A 24,473-nucleotide genomic window follows, 5' to 3' on the forward strand; every position below is an offset into this window, starting at 1 on the left:
CCTTAAGTGTTGGCTGTTGTTATCCTGCTGCAGATTATACAGTAATCCTGAGATAATTAGCTAAAGCATCTGTTTAGGGAAAAATATGAGCAGGCATTCAGGTTTCATAATATTTAAAGTGACATGGTTACACTGTGGTCGGCTACCATATTGGACCTCTTACACAAGTGTTGCAGTCATTTTGTTGGCTATCTTGCCTTCCTGGTATTTATATTTGAAAGCTGTAGTCTTTTACATTGAAGGCAATCTCAACATCTCAGCCTCGTTATTTGAAATGCAAGTGATGGCCTGGCCTAGATTTGGGCAGCTTAAAGCACACTCACTCTTACATAATATTTTACCTTCACAGCTCTGGTGCTCCACCCTCACAGTCCCGTCTCTCTGTATCCTAACATCCCCCGCTCCGGATATCTTCCGCGGAGGAGCCGCTGATGTCGCTCCGGCGGCGGCAGCGGAGCTCCTCCTGCCCCGGTGTCCCTTCGCCAGCGTCCTGCAGCACTGGTAACACACCGCCCATGCCTGCTCCTCGTTGATGGGCTGGCTATAAAGCCTCAGTATTTCCTCCAAACACAGGTCCTCAGCTCCCGCTTCCTCCGGTGAACTCATGGTGTTGTGATGATGCTGCTCATCCCGGCGCGTCGCTGCAGCAGCATCCGTCAGCCCTCCGTGGTCCCCGCCGCGCCGCTGCTCCGCCATCCTTTCATTCTCTCAGCGCAGGAGGCCCGATGACGAGAACAGGTCCAGGCCGACGTGGGAGAAACCTGGAGGCATTGATGCTTCCCTGCTCCCCCGGCCAGCGGTAAGTACAGCAGCACACCGGTGGTCGTTTCTCCGCGCGCCCGACGATCCGGTTTTGGTCCCGGTCATACAACGGTGTGTGTTTGTGTGTGAGAGGAGCTGCACGGTGCATGTGTGTGTGTGTCTCACATCCAAAAGCAGCGAGCCAAGCTCACTCCTTCATCACATGATCTCTCGCTCTCTCTCTCTCTCTCTCTCACACACACACACACACACACACACACACACACAGACACACACACACAGACACAGACACACACACACAGACACAGACACACACACACACACACACACACACACACACACACACACACACACACACACGAAACGCCCATGCATTCTAGCTATTTCCTGGCGTTTGATAGATCAATTAAATACAATTGTGTATGCAGTATTTATACGACATATTTATTTCATTATAAACTGGGCATCTTGGCCATAAAAAAGCGTAGATAGCCTTTCCTGAGTTCAACATAGTTACAACAGTCTTTTATTGCTTATGCATGTGTGTGTGTGTGTGTGTGTGTGTGTGTGTGTGTGTGTGTGTGTGTGTGTGTGTGTGTGTGTGTAATGTTTTTTTTGGTTTCTAAAATGAAGTCTGATTGATTGATATTTACAGAATTATATGAATATGGTGGTGGTACAATTTTGTGGTACGTCAATAAGTATTTCTGTTTTATGCTTACTTTCTACTCCACTACATTATAGAGGGAAATAATATTATCTTTTTACCCTGGTATATTGGTGTATTATCATTGTTCAAAATATAATGCAACAACCAAAAAATACAGGTGTTGATGGAATGTTTTTATTGTATGCTGGTGCTACTTGTGACTTCTTCTTTTTTTTTTTTTTAAAGGTGAGTCCTTCTTTTTGGATCTGTAGTGGATTTAGTGAGACTAAATTTAGCCTTACACAGGTGTGTTTGGTGCCCTCTGCCGTTGCTTCTCCAGCCGTCCTCCATGTTGAAATTCAAGAATTTGTCTTGCAGCTTTTCATCCCAAATGATTTCTGCTCAAAGAGGAAGTTTCCCTGAAGTGGCCCGTGGCTGTGCAGATGATCATGAGTCATCACAAGGCTTCACAGAGGATCTTTCTCTTTACTACACATACACACATAATGTCTATTCCTTCCTCTCACATGCACATCACCACGTGACATCCACATCATATCACACTCATCAAATCTTTTTTCAATCAAACATCAAATCAAAAAGAATCACCGTACACACAAGTTTTTCCTCATATTTATTAATCAATTCAGCCTCATTTCACATGATTTTTTTCATCAATCATATCTATTCAATCAATACACAATACTCTCATATAGATCTCTTTTTGACAGCAAATACACACGTGACACGACAACACACACTCATATAACACATATAGCAATCTCAGAGACACATACCAGATGTGGTTGCCATGGGGACAGTGATGGCTTTGCCCATACGTAAACACAAATCTCTGAACACTGATACAGAATATGTCACTATCAATACACACCAGCACATGTGGAATGACGAAGTAAATATACAGCTCTCCAATATGATTTCTTGAATCATTTCACATCAAAGAAGCTAATTATGTGTGGCTTTAAAAGAACAATAAACTGTAAACAAAAACATATTGAAAAGTCTTTTTTTTTTTTTGTCCCTTAGTTGTAAAAGTGGTCGAAGCTTGTGAAGGAATGAACATGCAGCAGTGTCATTGAAGCAGCTGGTGGTGGGGGGGGGAGCGGGGGGGGACGACAAACGACATAACTTAACACTCAACAGAAGGACATGAACAGGGCGAGGGGTTACACTTTGAAATCCAGCATGTTGCAGTCGATCTTGTAGTAGACGTAAGGATAATACTCCTGCTGGCTCAGGTTCAGGCCCGGGATGTCCATCGCAGACTGGAGGACAAAAACAAGAAGCAGCTGTTTGAATATCTGTGAAACGTTTATCTGGAATCGTCTCATAAATGAGAAGTACGACACCAAGGCCAATGTTCACTGAATCCATACTTAAGATTACAGCTGGTCTGGATGGAAACAGTGAAAAGTCAACAAAATATATCAACAAATCTCAGGTTTCCTACATTAAACTTCAGATTTTAAATGTAAACTTTTGAAAATGACTTCTAGATTGTTTTCTAAAACTCAACTTCTTTTTGATGAGTTTATTATTATTTAAACACATTCTTTAATATTACTGTATGAATCAAACCTGCTTCATAGCTAGTTGATGTCCTTTATTTGCAGTAACCAGCTGTTGCCATGGGAGGGCGCACCTGTTGTACTCTGACAGGTGATGAAGCAGAGATGCTGAGGAACTGCAGAGACTCCTTTGCTACATCTCAAATCACTACTTATGGTATATGTCAATAAAATTAGGAAAGGGAACGAAATAACTTAAAATTAGAGACCTGTTAACACACTACATTAAACTGTTTTACATTACTTCTTAAAAAAATATTTCTACAGCTTTTTGGGAGATATTTCAACTCCTCTGCAGCTCCTCTGTTCACAGCATCATGGAAGAGCAGCAGAAGTACACTCAAAAACGGAGTGCATTGACTTAGCCTGTGTTTGGTCAGAGAATAAAACCTGTTCAGATTCAGCGTGCAGTTTAGATTTGGGAGACAAAACACATTTACATCTGAACCAACTTCAATCCCTTTGGAGTAAAGAAGTAAATGCTTCCTGAGGAGGTGTTTTTACATCACAGAGAATTGTTTGTCTTTTCAATCCAGTTCTGGATCAAACACTGAGACATTACTTCATATCATTACATCACATGTTGTCCTGTCCAGTGTCTTTAGTGATGGTGTGACCTCGTTACTCACGTCGATGATAGCAGCTGCACTGCTGTCCAGATGTTTGTACAGGTCGTTGAGCACCTCCCTCAGCTTCTTCATGGTCTTCTTGGTTGGCTGCAGGAGCATCGCCTGGAAGTTCACCGGCAGCCCGTATCTGGAAGAACAGCACACGACATGGACCCGTTCAGCACCGCAGCAAATAAGAGTAACTGGGCTCACTGAAACAGAGGCAGGCGGTGGATCTGATCAGCTTCTTATACAGTTATAAGCAAGATGAATGTATTCAGTACCTTAAAACAGATTCCACAAAGACCCGTAGTGCTTTAATGTGAATCCAAGCAATGAAGGCTTCACTGAAGTTCACTTTGAGCCATCGGACGAGGGGCCCCTGCAGACAGGAACCACAGGAACCAGTTCTTTGGACGCGGTCATCTCAAATTGATTTGCAATAAGTGACCTAGTGTTTGCTTCTTATCCAAACCCCAAAATCTAGAAACGTATGCATGTATGGCTAGAGCATGAAAAAACATCTGTATGGATCTTTTAAACTACCCAACTTAAAACCAGAAAACATAGAACCCTCTACGATCAATCTATTGATCTATTTGAAAAAAGAAAAAACATGAAAAGAATCTGAAACTTGCGCGGAGTTCATATCACTTACAAACTGCTTCTTCTTATCTGTGGAGAGCCGCGTCATCTCCTCTTTGTCCGCCTTCATCTCCTCTTCATTGTACTGAAACTCTCTCACGGTGAATCTGTGAATAAGATGAAGAGGACAGAAATCTGCTTCATTTCATCACCAATAATAAAAAAAAAAAAAAATAGATCTATTATCTAATTTTCTATCTAAAACTTTCTGCTGTGAGAAAACCAGAAAAGCATTTCCTACAGCCTGTGGCTCTCTGGTGATATATTTATTTAGAGCTATTAATATTCACCAAATAGGCTTCTTTTAGTGGCGCATGATCATCGGATGTCATCACACGATAAAAACTCTTACTTGCTCTCTCTGGCTTTGTGTTTGAAGTCATCGACGGCTTTGGTGAACAGAGTGACGCTGAACAGACCGCTGTCGCTGTCTTCAAACAGCAGGCTGCAAGAAAACACAGGAACCGCTTTCAGTGCTGAGATGATGTTGGTAAGACAAACTCTAGACAGACTGCTCTGTGTAGTGGGTGCTAAATACAAAAAAATACAAATGAAGTCTAAATTATGTATCACAAACAGCCCACAGCTTGATATTTGTGCTTCTTCTGATTCTTTCAACAGGTATGACGTGACTTACTTTGAGGAACGAGGCACCACCATCTCAGCCAGTGTTTCATATGTTTTCTGCCAGTCTTGGTACCCCGTCCTGAGGGAAGAAATCAGCGACAGCCACGTGTTACCTTCTGATTCAATGCTTTGAATCGATGTTTGTTGTTACGTGTGAGTGACGGGAGATAAAACTCACTTCGGTACCACGACCACCATCGTGACCAGGTACTCTGAACCAAGTACAAAGTCATCCTTCTTGACGATGTCAGCCAGGCTCCTGGTTAGCAGGCTCCCCCTGGTGGTGCATGACGGTGTTACAACAACACAGACACTGAACGAGCCTCATGTTGACAAAGCATTTCAGTCATCTTGACTTTTCAGACTAGTCTGACCAGGTCACGGAAACAGTCAGTGATCCTTGAAACTTGACTCATAAAAAAAAAAAACACTGGAAAAAAAACAAATCAAACACCTCAGTGAACCAGGAACGGGTCATGATTTTTTACATTTTCCAACAGTCTTCAAAAAATGTAAAAAGCAAAACAGTTTCAGCTCCCATCTTCCCTCGTATTCACCAGCACCTGAAACTAATCTGTTCACAGACATGTACCTAAAAGCTGTTTGCCGACCATCGTTAACCATCAAAGGAGGAGAAGAAGAACACGTGGTGACCAACATGTTGCACTGAGGGGAGATGCTACAAGTCAAAAGGGGGAAACATGCAAAGACTACGACAGCAGGTCAACAGGTTCTGTATTAAAACAAATAAACCAAAATGAGGTACAGCTCCAACTCTGACAGGTACAGCTAGCGTATCATAAATCTACCAGGGAGATGCAGGCGTTTGAGAGCAAAGCACCGAGCAGACGTTCGTCCTCAGATCAACAATCAACGGCAAGATGAGCAGTAAGTTGTAAGTTTGACGTTCGATGTGTAGAACAAACAACGATCCTCATAAATAAAGACATGCATCTCATCCGCTCTGTCAAATGTGAGGGTTTCAGACGTTTGTCGAGCCCTTCCTCCCTCCTGAAAACCTCTTTAAAATGTTGATCGTATGGAGTTTACTTACGCATTCTTCCTTTCTAAGATCTGCAGGTTTCCCTTCAGGTTGTTATAAGCTGACGCTCTGGTCTTCAAGTCGTTGTCAATCTGGGTGACTTGCTGTAAAACATTAAAACACAAAACTGAAATTATGATAAAGAGTTGCATGGCCTCGAGGACCCTTTACAAAAAACACCTTGGCGTAATGTAAGTGCATGGAGGCGAGGCCGGGACGGGCCGAGTGGGAAGATACTGCTGCTAACCATGAGGACACAAAAATGGACAAATAAGACAATTTGACATAAATACCTGCACAGATATTGATAAATCTACATGCTGAAGTTCATGTTTTAGACCTACCTTCGAGATGATTTCAGAGATGTTTTTAAGTGACTGTTTTATGGGATATTTTGCCATGTCCCATTGAAACCTTGAGATGTAGGTGATGAGATCAACTGGAAAAAAAGACGACAAAAGACAAAAGTTAGTGCTAATATCTGCTTATTATCAGATGATTGTAAAATCACAGGGAGGGGAAACTACAATCTTATTACAGTGATTCAGCTAAAAAGTCATTTGATCTTTGTTATTTATCTGCACAGATCGTACTGTACGAAATTCATTACATCAACTACACATACAATCCCTATGAAAACTAGATTGTGTGAAATCTGTAGAAAATAGAGTTTTGTGGAGGTTTTTTTGTTGTAATTTTTGTTCTTTTTTTCTGAGTGAAGTAGTGAAAAATAAGAAAATAAAAGTTGTTATCATCATCACTGCCCAGTAAACGTTTACTTTGCATGATCCCACTTAATAACCACAGTTTTTCTGGACTACAATAATCAGGACGAACTGTGTGACTGTACCTCCGTTGGCCAGCAGGTTCTCCTGCACTTTGTCTCGACTGTCCTCCAGCACGGCGGCCATGTACTGAGCCACCTTCTTCACCACACTGCGAACACCCGGGAGACATCAACACAAACCGCACGCACACACCAGCAGTAAAACCCACATTCAGCCTGCACATGCTCACACGGCCACGCCCCCCTCTAAATTGAACACAAACAGACACGCACATCAGAAGGTTTCACACGTCCCTGTTGAGGTAATCTCCTGACAAGGCAATTTATAACATGGCAGACTTTCAGAGTTCTGTGGTTTTTAACCACAGCGTTCGGCAGCACATCAAAGCAGCAGTGACTGAGAGCCAAGTCTCATTTCATACCTAAAAAGTTCATAAGAAAGTACATCTGCCATTTCTGTTTCATTTTTAACTACCTGTAAAACACTTTTTCTGTTCATGTAATGACAGCTGCTTTCAGTCTGATACAAATAACACTTAAATAAAAAAACACACATATCTGAATGGATCTTATCTTTAAGAATTCAGTGTTTTTTGTTGTTGTTGTTGTTGTTGTTTTTTTTGTCAGATTTGCTGGACAGAAAGTTCTAAAAAGAACCGGATTAAAGAAGGTCGTCAGCAAACAAGTGAAGCCATGTCGCAACGTCGGTCTTTCTCAGTCTGGGAAACATCCACAGAGGAAGCAGAGCCGAGCGCAGCCGGTAACGGCTCTGAGATTTAGATGTCAATATTTCCAAAAGACTGTAAATTACAGTCACAGACATACTCATGGCAACACAAGTCACGTGGTAAGAATATGACTGAGGAAAGAGCTGCTGATGTGTCACCCAACCGCAAATTGCCAAGTTGAGACTGCGGGGCTCGCTGGCCGCAGGTCTCTGTGAAATTCCTCATTGTTACAAGGTAAAGGAACGGATCAGGGAACGGTAACCCGGCTACTTCACGGGGTCGGGGAATTCGAATTTCCTTTTGATTATAAGAGCCACAAAATAACTACTTATCAGAAAAGCAGGGTTTGTCTCAGGTCAGAAAACAGCAGGATGCGTACCTTTCAACGAAACAATCTAACTTGGCCAGTTCATCCGACAGTCCGACCAAGACGTCCAGTGTCCCGACCTGTTCGTGGATAAAACATAAAACGTCAGACTCTTGAGTCATCAGTCCTGAGATTTGGGTCGGGTTTACGTCTGGTCAGCGGGGTTGTGTTTGAACAGCGACATCTGGGGTTCAATCCGCCTGCAGCGACATCCGGGGGGCCCCTATGTGTTTAGGACGGCGCCTCTTTGTCCAGAGCCGCTCATGCAACGCTAACGTCCAGGAGGACGTGACGGCTCCACGTAGCAGCGAGGTCAGCGGAGGACAGAGGATGAAAACCTCAACATGCAGGCCACAGATCTGAGCAGAGACTGCTTCCCTTACACACCATCAGCCTACTCTTGACAGTGGACACACAAGGTGGGTGATGATGATGATGATGATGATGATGATGTCAGACTAGTCTTACAGCTGAAACTGATTTTAAATAGACAGAAAAATAGCTATAAAGACGAAGCGAGAGGAAATCAGTCCTGTTCACAGATGACAGACCGACATGCAGCCCGGGAGGAGAAACGTGAGGTCCACACTGACCTTGAGGTCCGGGATGCTGAACTTGTGGTTGTTGGAGAGGTTGTTGGAGCGCGTGGTGGCTGCGTTCATCGTGTCCCATGTCTGCTGGCAGGTCTTCTCTCCCGGGGCGGAGATCAACCAGAACTCGGTCATGTTCACAGCTCTGCTGCGGCCGCGGGAAACTAACCGGAAGACAGGATTCAGACTCCTCAGTGTACGGTTCTGTCTAATGGGCTCGGCCACGCACGAGGCGGTGAGACCGGTCCTCTGCTCAGGTGTGTCGTGTCCAATCTGCAGCAGGATGTTCAGCATCAGCTGGAGCTGCTGTCACGGAGTGGCCTGACTGTTCACCAGCGCGTTGAGGGTTTCAGTGCTGACGTTGAGGTCGAGCATCACCTGACAGCTGACTAACGTTACAACGAACACAAAGCAGAATAAACAGGCCAACAGATCGTTGAGGTCGAGCAGCAGCGGGCAGGGATTAGCTTCCGTCAGCCACTTAGCTAGCTTTGCTAACAACAACACAGGTGGTTTCCGGTATCTCGCGACCGTTGAACTCACCCGTGAAGTCAACACGTGTCCGTTATTAGAGGAGATATGGCGGTTCAGTTGCGTCTCTATAGCTTCGTCATTTTCATAGTTGCTGTTCGGTTCAGTTCGTGAAGTCTCCTGGAGGCAGCATCCGAGTCAGGTGATCCGCCAGAGGAACCGGAAGCGGCAGCGCCGGGGTCGAACGTGACGTGCTCACTCAATCTCGACGTTGGTCTGACGTCACTTGACGTGGCGACGTTTTACGTGCTTAACGCAAAAATAAGTCGTCTTATGGTTAATTTAGGTAATTAGAGCAGGCCGTTGTGCCGGTAAACAAAACAGAAGCATAAATAAGTTATTAAATGGTGACATGTGAGCACAAAAGCGTTTAGAAGGAGCCAGAGGAGGTGACATGTCTCCTCCTCTGGCTCCTTTTCCAATGGTACACCACCGGTATGTCTCCTATATGAGGCGCACGGCTCCTCCGGTAAAAATGCTGCCGTTTATGATCGGTATAAACTCGGGCCCTGATGAAACACAAGCATAAGTAATAAATGGTAAAACTATTTTTTTCTAAATGTTTCTCAATGAACCAACTCCGTGTGTGAAAATGTTGACAGCTTTGACAGCTGTCATGCCAACTTTTCGCCAATAAAATAGTGACAAAACTACGTCAATCATAATCTATGCTGGTAGTTATGAAGGTATTTTTGTGTTTTTATTATGCAAGCAAAAAAAAAACTGTTTTGAGAGCAAATTTCAAGTTTGTAAATGAAAAGATATAAACTGAGAATAAATGATTTGCATTGCAAACAAATGTGCTCACATTGGTCACAGAATTGAGAATTTTGCTCATGAAACTAGACTTTTTGGCTGCAAATTTAAAAACATTTGCTTTCAAATCGAAAACATTTGCTCTCAAATCAAAAACCTACGAGTTGAGTTTGGCTGTAGTGCCCACATGGCTCCTGGTGGATTGACTCAGACCCACACAGCATGGCTGCAGGTACTCAACTCGCCTACCACTTTAATGTGGCAAATACCGTCAATACATAGTTTGTACCGGTGGCAAAGGAGCTGCATGCCTCCAGGGATCGGTTCGGACCGCTGCAGGAGTCAGTGCATGGCACCTTAGAGAAGGCGGGGCTTGCCAACAGGAGAAGTGCCATACCAACAGAGGAAGCGGAAGGCCTCTCACTCTCTGCTCACTCTCTGCTCACTCTCTGCTCACTCTCTGATCACTCTCTGATCACTCTCTGATCACTCTCTGATCACTCTGAGGCGGCCAGCAGCGACCACAGCTGGCAGACAGCTGGCGAGGCAGACTTCATTAAATAATACTGAGGTTCAAGAACACTTCAGTGGGTCAGACAGTCGGGATGCAGCACACAGGACCGAGGCAGGGCGGTGGGATGGTTCTGTAACTGCACAGCTCAGAGATCCCCATGAATATGGACATTATTTTGTAGAAGGGAGCGGACATCTACACGCCACAGTGAGGGGGCATTTTTTACTTCTCTCATATTTTTATATGGAGTTTCAACAAATTTTCCTCAATGACAAGGTCTCCACCCAGACATGAGCCTCCGTCAACAGTCCAAAGGCATTACTCATTAGAGAGGGAGACAGACAATGTTGGGTGCCAAGTCAGCCGCATTTTAGGCCTTAGAGTTACTAATTTAGAAAAGCCGGGTCAGGTTTCCTGACTTTGGGTGTCTCCTGTAAAGAAACTGAGGAAAACGCCCCCAAAGGGACATGTTTATAGTGAAGTGGGTCTGGGGTTCATTGTTTGGGACACAATGCTTGGTCTGCCTGGAGCCAACCCTCCACATCAAACAGCCGGGCTCAGTTTGCCCGTGGCTGGCCAGCGGCCAGTCTGCCGGGATGTTATCAGGACACACACACACATGCCACAATCAGGCTGTCTGCAGCCGGCGAGCTGCTGCTGAGCGTCTGGTGCGTGATCTCTGCATGTTCAGTATGAGACAGAAAAGGGTGGTGTTTTAGCGATGAATAGCATTCAATAGATAAATAACTATTTATAGGCATGGAGCCATCACCTCTCACGCACATCATTCAGCTTTTGCACGGACATCCACAGACCACTGTCAGAAAGCTTCTCATCCTCGTGTCTCGAATATGTCTTAAGGCAGAAGAGTACATATACTTAAGTACTACTTAAGTACAATTTTTAGCTACTTGTACTTTACTTGAGTATTTCCCTTTCATGCTACTTTATACTTCCACTCCATTTCATAGGGAAATACTGGAGCCTACTTTCTTCTCCGCTCCATTGAAGATTTGACACACTGTGTATTATGACAAGCTTTTAAAGTACAACCCATCGTTACATATTAAACTGGTATTTTTTGTCTTCTGACTTCTTACATAAATCAGTGTGAAGTCAGAGTCACATTTTAGATGTCTCTGAGTTGTTAACAGCGCCATCAAACGGGGGGTTTTCCCTCTCAACTTCTCACATGGTTTCATTTAAAACATTTTTTAAGTGATCTAATATCACTCCAAAAATCTAAGTCGAGAAAAAGTCCAAAAATGTCAATAAATATTTTTCTTCTTCTCCTCACCCAGTAATCATCTCCTGTCCCTGGATATAAAACTGCATATAAAGTAGTTCAAACCAGCTCAACCTGCAGCTACAACAGGAACATGCTGCTTACATACTGATACTTCAGTATCAATAACTTAATTATGTCCTATAATGATATATAAGTCAAACCAGTACTTTTACTTTGATATTTTAATACATTTTGCTGCTGCTACTTCTGTAGGCCTACTTTTACTTATGTAGGATTTTCATACAGGACCTTTTCGTGTAATGGAGTATTTTTACATTACTGTATTGGTACTTTTACCTACGTAAAGGATCAGAATACTTCTTCAAGGACTGCGTATGGGTACTGCATGAGGCATACAAGTGTCAAAACATTCAAATAGAATAGAAGCATTCAAATAGCGAGCAAATCTTACAACTTTTGCAGGGGGGGGGGCATGCTGCTATCACTTCTCCTCTTCTTCCATTTCTTTAGAAAACCTTCATAGTCAAAACAGTGTTAAAAGTACAGTGACACAGTGTGTGCTGATGAATGACTGAAGGCCTCTCCATGCTTTCGTCTCACTGCACCTCACCTGTTTAATCTTCAAACTAACTTGGGCAACAGGTCACTGTAGTCCATCACTCACATGAACACACATGCAGCCTCCATTACAGCTGTGTGTGTAAGTATGGATGCATGAAATGCAGTATTCAATGGAGACACGCACACATGTAGCCAGAACTAAAAAGGGAAGGCCGCTACACATGAGATATCTTTCAATTCATAATAAAACAAAACACTTCGTATAATTCATGGTATCTGCCTGATCTATCTGATTTTCTCAGTAACAATGTACTTTTACAGAGTCACACTCCTTCGTGCACTGACACAGAGTTACATGGTGAACTCGCCATAATTAATTACAGGCCAATATTTCTTGGAAAACAGGAAATGAGGGTGAAGTGTGCATCGTTTATTTAGACTGTGTCTTTGTGTGAGCATCAGGGTATATCTTGCTGCATCTCTCCACCTCTTTAATACTATTGTTAAACATGACATGTCCTGGGAAAGCCCAAAGATAAAGATTGTTCCTGTTAGGTGGCATGTTGTAGAGGGGACATTTTTAGGCTGCATTAAAATTTGACAAATATCTTTAAGTCAGTGTCAGATGAAAAATACGCTGACATCCTCGTATTGGGTCTTTTGAAGACGTTGCTGCTGCATATTTGTTATATTCCTGCAGCCAGTTGCTTTCGATTCTCCTACTCAGCATTCAGATGAGTGCGAGGTTTGTTTGGAGTTCCTTTTTTACTTTGGAACATTCTTTGGCAAAAAGAGCTGAAACCACTTCTGAGTGACTTAACAACACTAGAGCCTGTTGCATAAGACCAATTAATGGTAGGTTAACCAGTCACTCATGTCCACATAATGGATACACGACTTATTACTTAAACATGGACCGACACTGCAGAGTCTCTCTGGCAGATTCACAAACAGTTCCTGATGCTTTCAAGCATTTTGTTGGAAGTGTTTTATTATTTTCATCCTTTTATTGTAGAATTATGTTCTTCATTCCTTTTTGCCTGCAGATTGTTGGTCAGATTCAGAGTCTTTCTTAGTCTGTGCGTTGATGTAATCTGTTTGCAATGTTTGCAAATAAGAATTCCTGCTGCACAATGCAGCCACTGGAGTATTCGCCCTCGCAGTGGGTGGTACACATGTCCCCCTGTCGCATACCCAACGGCTGCAATGGCTATTATGAGCCAAACAATGGAAATCAAACATTGTGCTTTACTGGAAGCCACTTTAGATGCTATGTGTGATTAGCCCTACATATACATAGTCTCATTTGGTGTTGGACAGAACAGGCACAAAACACGGAACAGCTTTTGTGTTGCGGTCGACGGAAAAGTCGTTGCCTCTGCAGCCTTTACAATGGACCCCAAGCTGTAGTTTTATTAGTGAAACAAACGCTGCTATTGTTTTTTTTCTTCCCCAAGGAGCGCTCAAAGCTCATCTAACACTCACAAGAATTGTATAGTTATGTGAAGAAAACAACAACACATCATGAAGTGATATAATCCAAAGTATGATGTGGGTCAAGATGGCAAAGATTGAAGGGATATTGTTCTGTAATTGGTTAACACAGGATTTTCTGGGTGCACTGGAATGCAGTTTACTGGATCCTAAAACATCATAGTGTGAAGGGAAAACATGAAGACTTGGATGTATCCCAGGGGGTACTTGTGCTGTATGTCCCTGTCACTCTGGGAAAAATTACTTAAAACCACTGAGCTATGGCAATATTTAGCCTGCAGACTACACAGACACTGCTGAAAATGGACTCTGACTGTGGAAGACAGATAGCCTACTAGTAGATCATTGCAATAAACAAATGGCAAAGGCCAACTCAACTTATATTTTTCATATATTTCTGAACATATCCATAAAATGGATTATATTATTATAAAACACACACGTGCCCCTAAAAGCCTTGAAAACCTGACAGTGTGCAATAAGACACATAGATATTAGAACAACATGGTATTTGCTCAGGCAGGCGATGCTTAAATACCAGGATGATGGGAAAGTCAAAGTCAAAACAGCCCCAGAGAAAACACTTCACTTCTGTTTGTCTATCAGCAGCTGAGCTTTCCTTGGCACCCTCCTCCTCCAGTGTTGAGGAGGGAGACATGCAAATTTATCTTCTTGGAAAACACACACACACACACACACACACACACACACACACACACACACACACACACACACACACACACACTGCGCCAGACCGTGCATTTTCAGAGGCAGGCACAACTTCTCAAAGTCACAGCAACAAAGGCAAAGAGACGAGAGAGTACAGTTTGAGCTTTAACTTGAAGACAGAATACATGCATTTATTTACTCATTGCTCGTGGGACTGATGTTTTACAACTGGTGACAGTGGCTGCAGAAAATAAGGACGATTCTGCCAACTTTACTGGACAACATTTTGTCTTTATTACTGAACCATGGAAAATACAATGAAGACATTACACAGGTAATTCTTGGGAAATTCAGCACTGACATATTTCCCATACAGTGGGCTAGGTTAGATATTATATTGAAGTTATTTTTGCAATTATAGCAACAAAAGTATGTTGTTGTTGTTTTTTTTTACTGAATATTTAGATTTAGATTTAGATTTAGATTTAGATTTAGATTTATTAATCCCACAGTGGAGAAATTCGGTCGTCACAGCAGCAAAGTAAACCAAAAGGTGCACACAATATGAAAAAAATTTACCAATGCGTATAAGATATAAGAAATAAGATAGATAAAAAATAATCATTTTTGAATAAATACACACACACAGACTATATACACAAAAAGACAAATAAAATAAAAATAAAAATAAATAAATACAATTTGGGATAAATAGAAAAAAAGTGTCCGGTGCTATGAAATGAAAGAGATGAACTGTGCAATGATATTATAGGGTGGCATTGAAAAGTCTGACTAATAATTGTGGAAATTCCATAGAAAAAAGAATACAACACCATGAATGTTGTTCCTGTTGTAAGTTGGGGTTTAGGTTGAATATTGATGGGTTTGTTAATAAATGTTTCATTCTTATAGATAGATAGATAGATAGATAGATAGATAGATAGATAGATAGATAGATAGATAGATAGATAGATAGATAGATAGATAGATAGATAGATAGATAGATAGATAGATAGATAGATAGATACGTTATTGATCCCACCATGGGAAAGATAGAGGTAGTAAAAGTATAAAATATTTAAAAAAAAAAAATTAAATGCACAGTATATGCAAATAAAATAGAATGGTATTAAATTGATACATAAAAACAAATGACAAGTATGTTTTAAAAGGGAGCTTCGTTGTATTTATATTACATGTAATGTGTTTTTACTTTCAATCTGATGCCTTGAATTACTCCAAAAAAAAAGTGCGTTATTGTGGATTTTATTTTGACAATAAACCGGATGTCCAACGGCTAATTTCGGCGTCATGACGTCCTCTCTGACGTCATGACGTCCTCTCTGACGTCGCTCAGCTCACTCGACCTCCGTTGTTGTCGTCCGGCTCGGTCGTAATTAACGAACCGCGCTAGTTCGCGTCGTCATCGACAGTAAACGTGAACGAACCCACCTCGTCGATGGCAGCCGTCGTTTTCTCCCGGAGGAACCCCACCACTCTTTAAAAATTCCGCCTAAAAAGAAGAAGCGGTCCGTCCCCTCTGCGGGGTTTTCACTGGACGTAAGTAGCGTCGGCTCACCGCCGTTAGCACGTTGTTAGCCCGGGTGACCGAGCGGAGGTTTGCTTGCACACCACGCTAAGCTACAGCTGTTTATGTTTACGACAGGTAAACACAACATAAATGTTACGAGAGTTATTGTTGACAAAAATAGCCAATATCTTTTAAAACAATGTTCACATTGGATATTGCGTCGTCGCTAACGCTAGTACCGTATGCTAACATTCCCAACGCGTGCAGAGCGGCCCGTTACAGGAACAAGGAAGAGACCTGGAGGGGACAACAACAACAACAACAACAACAACAACAACCTAGTGACGCTCTCAAGGGCGACCGTGTGTAAATACTGTTTGCTGGTGTAAAACCAAACCTAATAAACGAGATCATCCCTAAATACCAACCTGATTGCATCAGAAGAAAAATCCAAACATCAAAAATCGCATTTACATAAATCGTGTTATTCCATATAAAGTTGTACCACAAGCACAATGGTGCGTTCAGGCAGCTGGGGAAGTGGGGAAGTTCCGATTAGGGACCCTCCGACTTCCCCAGCTGAGAGTTTACGTGACAACAACAACAACAACAAAGGCAACAAGGAAATCTGCAGAAAAGTGACAAACAAGCTCGTCATCACTGCTGTAGAAACCACAGGGACGAAGTGGAGCTCAGGATAAAATAATGATCGCCAAACAAATGAAATCGTTCTCATGCCCTCATTCTTTCTGTTTGATTGTAGAAACGCTGCGCGGCTCTAAATATAAGGAGCGTGTGTTCTCGGGCTGTTTCTCCCTGACTGATGTCATTGTGCCCCTGCAGGTGTACAACAAGGACCCAGAGGATCTAGGGGCAGCTCTACACCGAGAGCCGTTTGACTTCAACGCCGAGCCACCTTGGGATCCTAGCTGATAGTGGACGAGTTCATCCCGGGACTCATCCGTGTGAGTAGATCAGCTGTGAACTGGAGACTTGGCGGACCTTCGATTGTACGACTGTGTGTCTGTTTCTATGGAAAGTCTCGTTGTTTATGAATGTACTGTGACAAATAGTGTCACCGAAACCCCCGGCAGAAGGAATAGACGAGCGAGCGGCGCGCCCCGGATACATCACCAAAACTCTGCAGTTATTTTTAGATCTCATGTTTCACATCTATTTTTAGCACTTGTATTAAAATAGCCAAACTGAGTCCTGCTCTGCTTCTATCGACACTACTTTTTTTTTTTTTTGCTGAGATTTAGTTGCAGTGAAATTGTTCGGTTGTCGATATTCATTTGAAATGTAACTTTTCTGTGAGCGTGCTGCTGCAGTGCTCTGTAGGACATTAACTGCACAAGTATACCCAATTAACGTCGTCACTTCTTTCACTCGGGGGAAAGAATGAGTGACACAGTTAAACATTTTCTTTGTGACGTAAAGTCTTGGTTGATTTTTAAAGAGATGAAATCAGTATACTTTTTATAATAAGTTAGTTTCCTTTAAAAGGAGACCAAACCGAGGGAACACTGCGGATTCACCGTTTTCTTTCTGGCCGTTCATTTTTTTTGTGTCAGCCTTCTCACATTGTTCGTGTCCTCGTTTAACCTCCCAAAACCACAGTCATTTCACATCTGCTCCAGTCCACACTTCTGTGTCTCGCTGACGTATTGTGCAACATCATTGAAAGTGAAGTTGTGACACAGACGCCACCAGTATTGTACCTTGGTTAATGCCATCAAAAAGAACCTTTCCGGGTCACCAGCTCAGGCAGTAGTGGCGATTGTTGGGAGTAATTGATGGTAAAATAAACGAACCCTGTGCCCCAGACTCTGTGTTTTCACAGCGGCTTTTTCGAAGAATAGGCCTCTTCCACAAAGCTACCCTGTAACGTGGGACCTGTTCTCTGCTCTGATTGGACGCTCGCTGAAAATCGATTGCCGATTTCATCAGCGAGGTTTCGGTTCCAGCGACAGAAAAAACTAGAAAATGGCCGGACAACGTCACTGAATACGCATGATCCAAACACCATGGAGCTGTTCTGCTGCTTGAAGTCTGTGTTTTATGTTGACTTTTCTCTTTTCCTTGTCCAGTGTGTTGCATAAATCTAGGACCCCAGGGGCTCGAGAGGGAGCGAGCAAGACCACTTCGGACTAACCACATTCTTTATGCCTGTCGGATTAGAAGAAAACGGTTGAGAGGATGAAAGGAATCGCTGATGAACCGCAGTACTCGGTTGGCCTGCTGGAGGGAGGCGCGGCCCTCTGTGACGTGATTGACAGTCACATTTATGAGCAAACACTGGTACGAGCTTTCATTTGAACAACGTGTTCTTACTCTTGTTTCTCTGCATTGTTTAGTACATGTGGTGATGTAACATACAGACACACTTTAATGAAAGCTTACAATGTGGATTCATGTGCAAATGCTATTAGTCTTGACTTTGGTTTTAAGTGTGTGTTTTGTGACTCATCCGCATGTTTGTTTCCTTCTTCCTCAGTCGGAGAAGAATGCGTTCTTCGTAGCCGACTTGGGGGTCATAATAAGGCAGCATGTTCGCTGGCGAACACACATGGCCCAAATTCGACCCTACTATGCTGTCAGATGCAACAACAGCCCCGCTGTGATTGAAGTTCTCGCTGCCCTCGGCACTGGATTCATATGCACCAACAAGGTACTCTTTCACAACGTGTTAGAGCCCGGATGTCACTCAAGGTTTCCCCACAGAAAGTAAACGAAAATAGAAATTGCTGTGTGCACAATTTAGTTCTGCAAACTGAGCAGAAAAACATAAAGGACTTTACTGCCCTTGTTTTACAAGGTGCTTCATTTTATCCAACACTATGCTCCTCTTTCTTTACCACTGCAAGCAGTAGTACATTTATTTTGTTTGACATTGTTAAGTTTTGGTCCACAAGCTGTAGTGCAGTTATAGAGGCTCCACCAAGTGGTCAGCACACCGTACCTGCCAGCACGCCTGTTTTTTCCAGGTTTCTCCCATATTTTAATGTAAGTAAATGTTAGATGTCTCCTGTTAATTTGTTTCTCCTTCTAATCTGTGCACTACACGCCATTTTAACCTAAATGTTACTGCAGCCTGGCAACTCGCAACCCGCTTCACACAGCCTCTCTCTCTGCAGGCGACCAGTGGTTTGTTACCCAGAGGCTGTGCTTTGCCTGAGGTATATTTTACATGGAAATATGTAGCTGAACTCACAGCATAGCCGTTGTCTTTAAAATATTATTACTTTGGTTTTGTCAGATGACGTCTCTGTTATAGAATCAGGTTTTTGAGCAGTGCAGAGCAGCAGCCTGGAAGTGGCTGCAGGTTCACTTTCATACTCATCTCATTGTCCGACAACAGAAACAGGACAGCTTTACTTTACAGTTGACATTCAACCAAAAAAAAAAAGAATGGATTTGGACTGATCCGTTTGCATTAATGTGTCTGATCACCTGTTCTCATATATTATATCAATGCATTACTGTTGTGTGTTTGTGTTCCAGGCTGAACTGGAGCTGGTGCAGAGCCACGGTATTCCCTCTGAAGACATCATCTGCAGCGGCGTTTGCAAACAGGTCTCCCAGATTAAATACGCTGCTAAGAACGGCATCGACCTCCTGGTGTGTGACAACGAAGCGGAGCTGCGTAAGATCTCTCGCTGCCACCCCAACGCCAAGTAAGTGCTCAAAGTATGAGTCCAAGTGTCAGCGATCATGTGACTTGAAAGTGAGTAATGGGCATTGTTATCAGTCATTACTCACTGGTCGCAGCTTCTCGGTTGTTTCACAGCAACCAAATATATCAGATCAAGCTGTAAAAAGTAGTCTTGTGGTTCCGTGTGCTGGTTGTATAACAAAACTGGATGATTTTTATTCTCAACAGAACAGTAACAGAGTTTCTTTATTGGCTGTGTGTGATCCCAGGCTGCTGCTGCAGGTGTCGACAGAAGCATCGAACGCTAACCATGAGACCAGCATGACGCTTGGCTGCTCCCTCAAGGACTGCAGGCATCTGCTGGAGAGTGCGAAGGAGCTGAGTGTGCAGGTGGTGGGGGTCAGGTGAGGCCTGCAGAGAGTCACTGCTTCATGTTGTGTACTTCAACCATAGCGAGAAGAGCTGCTCTCTCGCCAACGTCCTGCAGCAGAATAAAGCTTGAAGTCATTGTTCGGGGCTGCGTTTCCCCCACAGGTCTCACATCTCCAGCGCCTGTGAGGATGACCAGGTGTATGTTCATGCCATCTCTGATGCCCGTTGTGTCTTTGATATGGGAGTAAGTAATACTAACTACTGTTGTGTTGTTGCTCTTCAGTATCTATAATTATTGTTTAGCATTTCATTGTATCACAGACAGCTCCAGAAAGACTCTGTGCTTTCTTCATAAGTTGTGCCTTTTTTTTTTTTTTTTACATATTTACAAGTTGGCTTTTTTTCTGTAGGAGGAAATTGGCTTTAACATGAAAACCTTGGACATCGGAGGTGGATTCAGTGGCTCTGAGACGCAGCTGGAAGTGGTCAGTACCTTTCTATCTGCTATCCACATGATACTAGCTGAGGACATGTTGGCCAGTACATTATAACAAGTAGAAGTACTCATATGACATTTCACCTGCCCGCTGTAGTCAGTTCTGTTTCTGCCGGTGAGAGGTCTTCTTCACTTTTAAGAGGAATGCTATTAAATTAAGCAAAAGATCCAAACGTGGCGTTGAAAGGCGTCTGTCATTGGTTTTGCAGATTAATAGTGCCATCATGTCGATGGTGGACCTGTACTTCCCTCCTTCCACTGGAGTTTCCATCATCGCTGAACCAGGCAGCTTCTTCGTGTCTTCCGCTTTCACCCTGGCTGTCAACATCATCTCCAAGGAGGTGGTGGCACGCGATCGCAAGGACCGGGAACACGGTCAGTGGCACGATATGCACTCACATTTACACACAAGAAAACGGTAAAGAATATGACTGTCTGAAAATGTACATTCTGGAAGTAACCCAACTTAAAGGCTGATTTTACACGGAGCATTTTAATGCCATCAACAGTTTTATACAGCGTGCTGCAGGTTCAGAAAGAGGCCGTACAGCTGTGGCTACATGACACATTCATTACAGTGTTTGTGGAAGACTTTGGTGTTTGTGTTTTTGAGTTCTCCACGAATTTTGAAAAGTCTGAACACGTAATTAAAGAGCAACGTAAAGGAAATAAACTGGGGAATCTTTAGTTCGAGATAACTTTGCCATATTTAAAGTTTTCTCAACAGTTATTCCAAAGTACTCAAATATGTGAATGACAAACTGTGAACCAAACCATAATGTGGAACTGGTCTGCCACCTCTGGACAGATGAACTGTCCGCCAACGAGGAGCCAGAGTTCCAGTACTTCATGAACGAAGGAGTTTACAGTTCATTTGCCAGCAAACTGTGTGAAACGCTGATTTCTGCTCCGTCTGTTCACAAGGTGAGGACCTAAACCTTCTTCTTATAGATCCATGGTTTTTCTATTAAATACACACACTTGTTAGTCCTAACAAACGTCTGGTTAAATGTATTTTGATGCCTTGTCAGCAGAACTCCTCCCTGGAAGCTGCGGTGTTCAGCAGCAGCCTGTGGGGTCCCTCTGGAGACGACCTGGACCAGGTGGTGGGGCACTGTCTATTACCTGAGCTCAGCGTTGGAGACTGGCTCATGTTCTCACATGCTGGGTCCTACAGTCTGGGTCAGCCACTATGCAATTCCACCGACTCACCACCCCCTCCTGTCTACTACGTCATCTCCTCTGGAGACTGGTAGGGATCTCAACCAGCGCATCGTTTAAACAAAAGGGGAAAAAAAAGTCTTTTCTGTGCAAATAAATTGCATTTTGCTGTCGTTGTTGTTGACTCGTGTTTGTTTTCCTGCTCCAGGTTTGAGATGCAGGACACTGGTGTCACCCACGAGGCGACACTCAAGAACTTCTCAGTGGTCCCTTACTTTCTCAACCCCTGCCAAACGGAGGCTGCACTCTCTGTCCCGGCTTAGCAATCATCTAACCTCACTGGTCTCTGCTGCTAGCTTCCTCTGGTCCACATTCCTCTGGGAAGAACTCAACCCACCGTGCAGATAGAGCTTAAAAATCGCTGCGGCCAAACTGAATTCATCTCTCAAACCCCCAAATGTATGTGATTACACCTGGAAAACCCAAGTAGATGTTAATTAGTATGCAACAAAATGGATGAGTCCAGAAAAGCCCGATGCATTCTCCTCTTTGCTTTGGGCATCCCACGGAACCAGTTTGCACTCCTCCAGTAGACTTATAATGATTTTAAATGATTATATTTGACAGATGTATTATCTATATCTACATTGCTGTTGCCAGTCCTGTAAAGTCAGATGTGAAGCAGTGCATTTAAACAGAAACACAGTTCTGAGATCTTGTTGAAGAAGTGTATTTATGATTTTAATTGGTTGTATAGTTTATTTTGTGTGACAAGAGTTGGACTCCCCGATCACTTTTAAAATCTGTTCTCCTTCTCAGTGTTTTGAAACGGGAGCTTGTAGCACATTACTGCACATGCGAAGGTGCATTTACTCATCTGATGCGGTGAATAAAGTATGTGCGGTGTCACCATGACAACCATTCCTGGACCGTGATGAGGGCCGTCTGCCACTGGTGTGCTGTGAAAGCGAAAAGGTCCCGTGTTCACCAGTCAAACAGTGTTTGCGTGTTTTTCCAGAGCTGAGAAGCTCGATCCCGGCAGGTCACCGCCGCACCACGAGACAGCGGAGCAGGTTTATTAGACAGAAGGTGCTGCAGAGGGAACATGGGAAGTGTTGATGGATGAGGACTCAGCTGACACGGAGTGGGATCTTTTCTTAAAAAGAGGCAAAGCATTTATAATGCTAGAACCTTTACCTTTTTTCTACTTCTACTGATATTTATATTGCATTTGTTTGAAGATATTTTTTCAACATTTCTGACCGTGTTGGAAGAATATTACAGTATTTCCGGACTACGCGAGTGTACTTGCATAGCGTGTACCATATCTGTGAAGTTGTCTCCCAATCTGTGTCTAAGGCATGATAAATGATCTGTTATTAACGTGTAGCTGTGCTTGTCTAAATGAACAGTAATAAACACCTCATTGACTGGACTGTGAATCAGCGTGTTGTGTTTTATTGTCACACAGACTGACTGCTGGACACGGTGAAGTCCAGCTGCTGTCGTACAGACAGACGGGACCGGTGCCCCTCGCAGATAAACCCACAACTTAATCCAATTGTCATTTTACTGTGGTCACAGACGAAAGGGGATTTAGTTTGAGTCGTCAAATCTCTCAGGGTCACGAGCATGTAGGGACCATAACACTACGTGAGCTTTTCTACTTCTAATTGGCAGACAAACATCTTAATTTACCAAGTAGAGAAAATGTGTGTTCGAGTCTAATAATGAATTTTAAGGTTCCCTGCAAAAGAGAAAAGAAAAACAGCTTTGTGCAAAATTGTTTTAATAAAAACAGATTCTCATTTGGTAAAAACAAAAGAAAAGATTCAACATTCTTTGGTCAAATTTCACTGAAAAGGGAACAAACATTCAGAATAATTTGTAAGAAATATGAAACGTCCACAATAATTATCCACAATCAACATTTTCAGTGAAACTACTGGGCAGAACAGGATCTCGAATGTAAACAGCTTCGTTCCTCATGAAGGAACCGCGAGGCAGCGACGACTTCCCACCAACGTAAAGTCGGTGTTCGACCAGCTGGACTGCTGAGAATCAGACACGCGGAGCCGCATCTGAGTTCAGGGTTCACAGTTGTTCGAGGAGAGACTGTGTTGTGGCAGCAGACCGGGGGGCCGCCAGCGTCCAGCAGGACGTCCTCCTCGCCGCCAGGTGTCGGCGGGCGTGCTTGGCCAGGTGGTCGCTGCGCATGAAGCGGCTGAGGCACACGGGGCAGGCGAACTTCTTCTCTCCCGTGTGGCTTCGCCGGTGGCGGGAAAGCTCGTCGGAGCGAGCGAATCGCCTCTCGCAGCCCTCCCACTTGCATTTGAAGGGCTTCTCACCTGTTGGGGAAGACAGTCGAGGGCTTCCTCTGTCAAACATCGAGAAAAGAATTCAAATTCATCCTTCCTTTAAGTGTTAAATCCTCCATCTCTTACCTGTATGCGTCCTCATGTGAGCCTTGAGGTGGGAGTTCTTGAAGTAGGTCTTGTTGCAGTCCTCATGGGGACAAACATGACTGCGCACACGGGACACTTCCTGCTGCAGCGGGGTGTATCTGTGCTCGTACGAGGCCCGACCCGGCGCCGGGGCGATGGCTGCTAGTTTGGTGCCACCAGGGGTCACCAGTGCCGGCTGAACGTAGAGAGCAGGAACAGATGTTTGAGGGACCAGCAGCATCACGGGGCCTCCAGCCACCGGACCTCCTACAAAGAACACCTGGGCGGGAGAAGCGGCTGGAGGTTGTGGCCGTGCATTTTCCTGTCGGTGCTGCCGGTGCACCGTGGTGGTCACTGACAGGACGGGCAGTCGGTGCTGCTGCCGGCTCTCACAGGTTGAGCCGGGCTTTTGGACAACGGTCGGTGAAGGAGAAGAGGCAGGAAGAATCCGGCAGTAGACGGGCACAGGAGGGACAGAATCACCATCAGGGCCGAGGGGACTCCTCCGGGTCCGGCTGGCTTTAATGCTCGCCGACGTCTCAGCGAGAGCTCTGTGTGTCGCACAGTTCAAATCTGTTTGAGAGTTTTGTGGACGAACCCGAGTGCGTCGGTCCTCCTCGGAGACCCGGTGAAGGCTGCAGCAGCA

General features: G+C 43.8%; 4 protein-coding genes and 1 long non-coding RNA gene across 12 annotated transcripts in view; 2 read left to right on the forward strand and 3 right to left on the reverse strand.

Moving 5' to 3' along the window:
* spire1b (spire-type actin nucleation factor 1b) overlaps positions 1 to 696 on the reverse strand; it is a 49,121-nt gene extending 48,425 nt beyond the window's left edge. For all 5 annotated transcript variants that reach the window (XM_069172025.1, XM_069172022.1, XM_069172023.1 and 2 more), the window contains exon 1: positions 342 to 696. In XM_069172025.1, coding sequence (XP_069028126.1) covers positions 342 to 696 — 355 coding nt within the window. The remainder of the gene's footprint in view (positions 1 to 341) is intronic.
* Positions 697 to 708: 12 nt separating this feature from the next.
* Positions 709 to 2,424, forward strand: LOC138211868 (uncharacterized). The gene is made up of 2 exons (XR_011179371.1): positions 709 to 799; positions 1,790 to 2,424. It is a non-coding gene; the product is annotated as an uncharacterized lncRNA (long non-coding RNA).
* Positions 2,032 to 9,093, reverse strand: LOC138211867 (V-type proton ATPase subunit C 1-A-like). 2 transcript variants are annotated; one of them, XM_069172028.1, is made up of 13 exons: positions 8,938 to 9,093; positions 8,398 to 8,783; positions 7,817 to 7,884; positions 6,773 to 6,858; positions 6,267 to 6,361; positions 5,935 to 6,026; positions 5,059 to 5,157; positions 4,891 to 4,959; positions 4,606 to 4,698; positions 4,267 to 4,360; positions 3,893 to 3,990; positions 3,630 to 3,756; positions 2,032 to 2,697 (listed from the first exon to the last, which is right to left on the reverse strand). In XM_069172028.1, the coding sequence occupies exons 2-13, from the start codon at positions 8,686 to 8,688 to the stop codon at positions 2,599 to 2,601; spliced, it is 1,311 nt and encodes a 436-aa protein (XP_069028129.1). In that variant the 5' UTR covers positions 8,689 to 8,783; positions 8,938 to 9,093; the 3' UTR covers positions 2,032 to 2,598. The 2 variants fall into 2 exon arrangements, with proteins under 2 accessions (XP_069028129.1, XP_069028130.1); XM_069172029.1 differs by having other exon boundaries at positions 8,398 to 8,558; positions 8,938 to 9,091.
* Positions 9,094 to 14,309: 5,216 nt separating this feature from the next.
* Positions 14,310 to 22,818, forward strand: LOC138211859 (antizyme inhibitor 1-like). 3 transcript variants are annotated; one of them, XM_069172013.1, is made up of 12 exons: positions 14,310 to 14,502; positions 16,543 to 16,664; positions 17,790 to 18,000; positions 18,197 to 18,370; positions 19,204 to 19,376; positions 19,624 to 19,758; positions 19,889 to 19,970; positions 20,137 to 20,211; positions 20,432 to 20,597; positions 21,031 to 21,146; positions 21,254 to 21,474; positions 21,592 to 22,818. In XM_069172013.1, the coding sequence occupies exons 3-12, from the start codon at positions 17,899 to 17,901 to the stop codon at positions 21,704 to 21,706; spliced, it is 1,359 nt and encodes a 452-aa protein (XP_069028114.1). In that variant the 5' UTR covers positions 14,310 to 14,502; positions 16,543 to 16,664; positions 17,790 to 17,898; the 3' UTR covers positions 21,707 to 22,818. The 3 variants fall into 3 exon arrangements, with proteins under 3 accessions (XP_069028114.1, XP_069028113.1, XP_069028115.1); XM_069172012.1 differs by lacking the exon at positions 14,310 to 14,502 and adding an exon at positions 15,522 to 15,728; XM_069172014.1 differs by lacking the exon at positions 14,310 to 14,502 and adding an exon at positions 15,522 to 15,728 and having other exon boundaries at positions 21,257 to 21,474.
* Positions 22,819 to 23,155: 337 nt separating this feature from the next.
* Positions 23,156 to 24,473, reverse strand: part of LOC138211849 (Krueppel-like factor 10) — a 1,796-nt gene continuing 478 nt past the window's right edge. Inside the window, exons 2-3 of the mRNA XM_069171995.1 lie at positions 23,828 to 24,473; positions 23,156 to 23,731 (exon numbers count right to left, since the gene is read on the reverse strand). The exon at positions 23,828 to 24,473 is cut by the window's right edge and continues 117 nt beyond it. Of these exons, the coding sequence (XP_069028096.1) occupies positions 23,478 to 23,731; positions 23,828 to 24,473 (900 nt within the window). The 3' untranslated portion in view covers positions 23,156 to 23,477. The remainder of the gene's footprint in view (positions 23,732 to 23,827) is intronic.

The sequence above is a fragment of the Embiotoca jacksoni genome, unplaced genomic scaffold, assembly GCF_022577435.1.
Source record: "Embiotoca jacksoni isolate LCO1_2020_lvr unplaced genomic scaffold, fEmbJac1.0.p SCAF_50, whole genome shotgun sequence".
Classification (NCBI taxonomy): domain Eukaryota; kingdom Metazoa; phylum Chordata; class Actinopteri; family Embiotocidae; genus Embiotoca; species Embiotoca jacksoni.